Source organism: Egretta garzetta, unplaced genomic scaffold (assembly GCF_000687185.1).
Source record: "Egretta garzetta isolate BGI_Z169 unplaced genomic scaffold, ASM68718v1 scaffold1450, whole genome shotgun sequence".
Classification (NCBI taxonomy): domain Eukaryota; kingdom Metazoa; phylum Chordata; class Aves; order Pelecaniformes; family Ardeidae; genus Egretta; species Egretta garzetta.
In genome coordinates, this window is record NW_009258326.1 from 22,983 (window position 1) to 23,290 (window position 308).

At 57.8% G+C, this 308-nt stretch overlaps 1 protein-coding gene across 1 annotated transcript in view; it reads left to right on the plus strand.

Moving 5' to 3' along the window:
* The window catches only part of MRPL34 (mitochondrial ribosomal protein L34), a 3,175-nt gene that overhangs the window by 572 nt on the left and 2,295 nt on the right, over positions 1-308 (plus strand). The window contains exon 2 of the mRNA XM_009639476.2: positions 90-305. Coding sequence (XP_009637771.2) covers positions 90-305 — 216 coding nt within the window. The remainder of the gene's footprint in view (positions 1-89; positions 306-308) is intronic.

A 308-nucleotide genomic window follows, 5' to 3' on the forward strand; every position in this document is an offset into this window, starting at 1 on the left:
TGCTCTCCCGTCAGCGCCAGGCGCGCTCCTCTCGCTTCTGATTCTTTTCTTTTTTTTTTTTTTTTTTTAATTTTCCTTTTCCCAAAGATTGTTTCTGCTCCAGCAAGCAGCAGCCTGCCCTTTCCAGTTCCGAACAGCCTCGGTCCTCTCAGGTTCCCTCGAGCTGCCTCTCAGAAGCCACCGCACCTTCCAGCCCGCCGGCGGCTGCCCCGGCCCGCTGTCCTCCTGGAACCACCAGCAGATCCGCACAAAAGCGCGGGGGAACGAGTATCAGCCGAACAACCGCAAGCGCAAACGGACCCACGGCT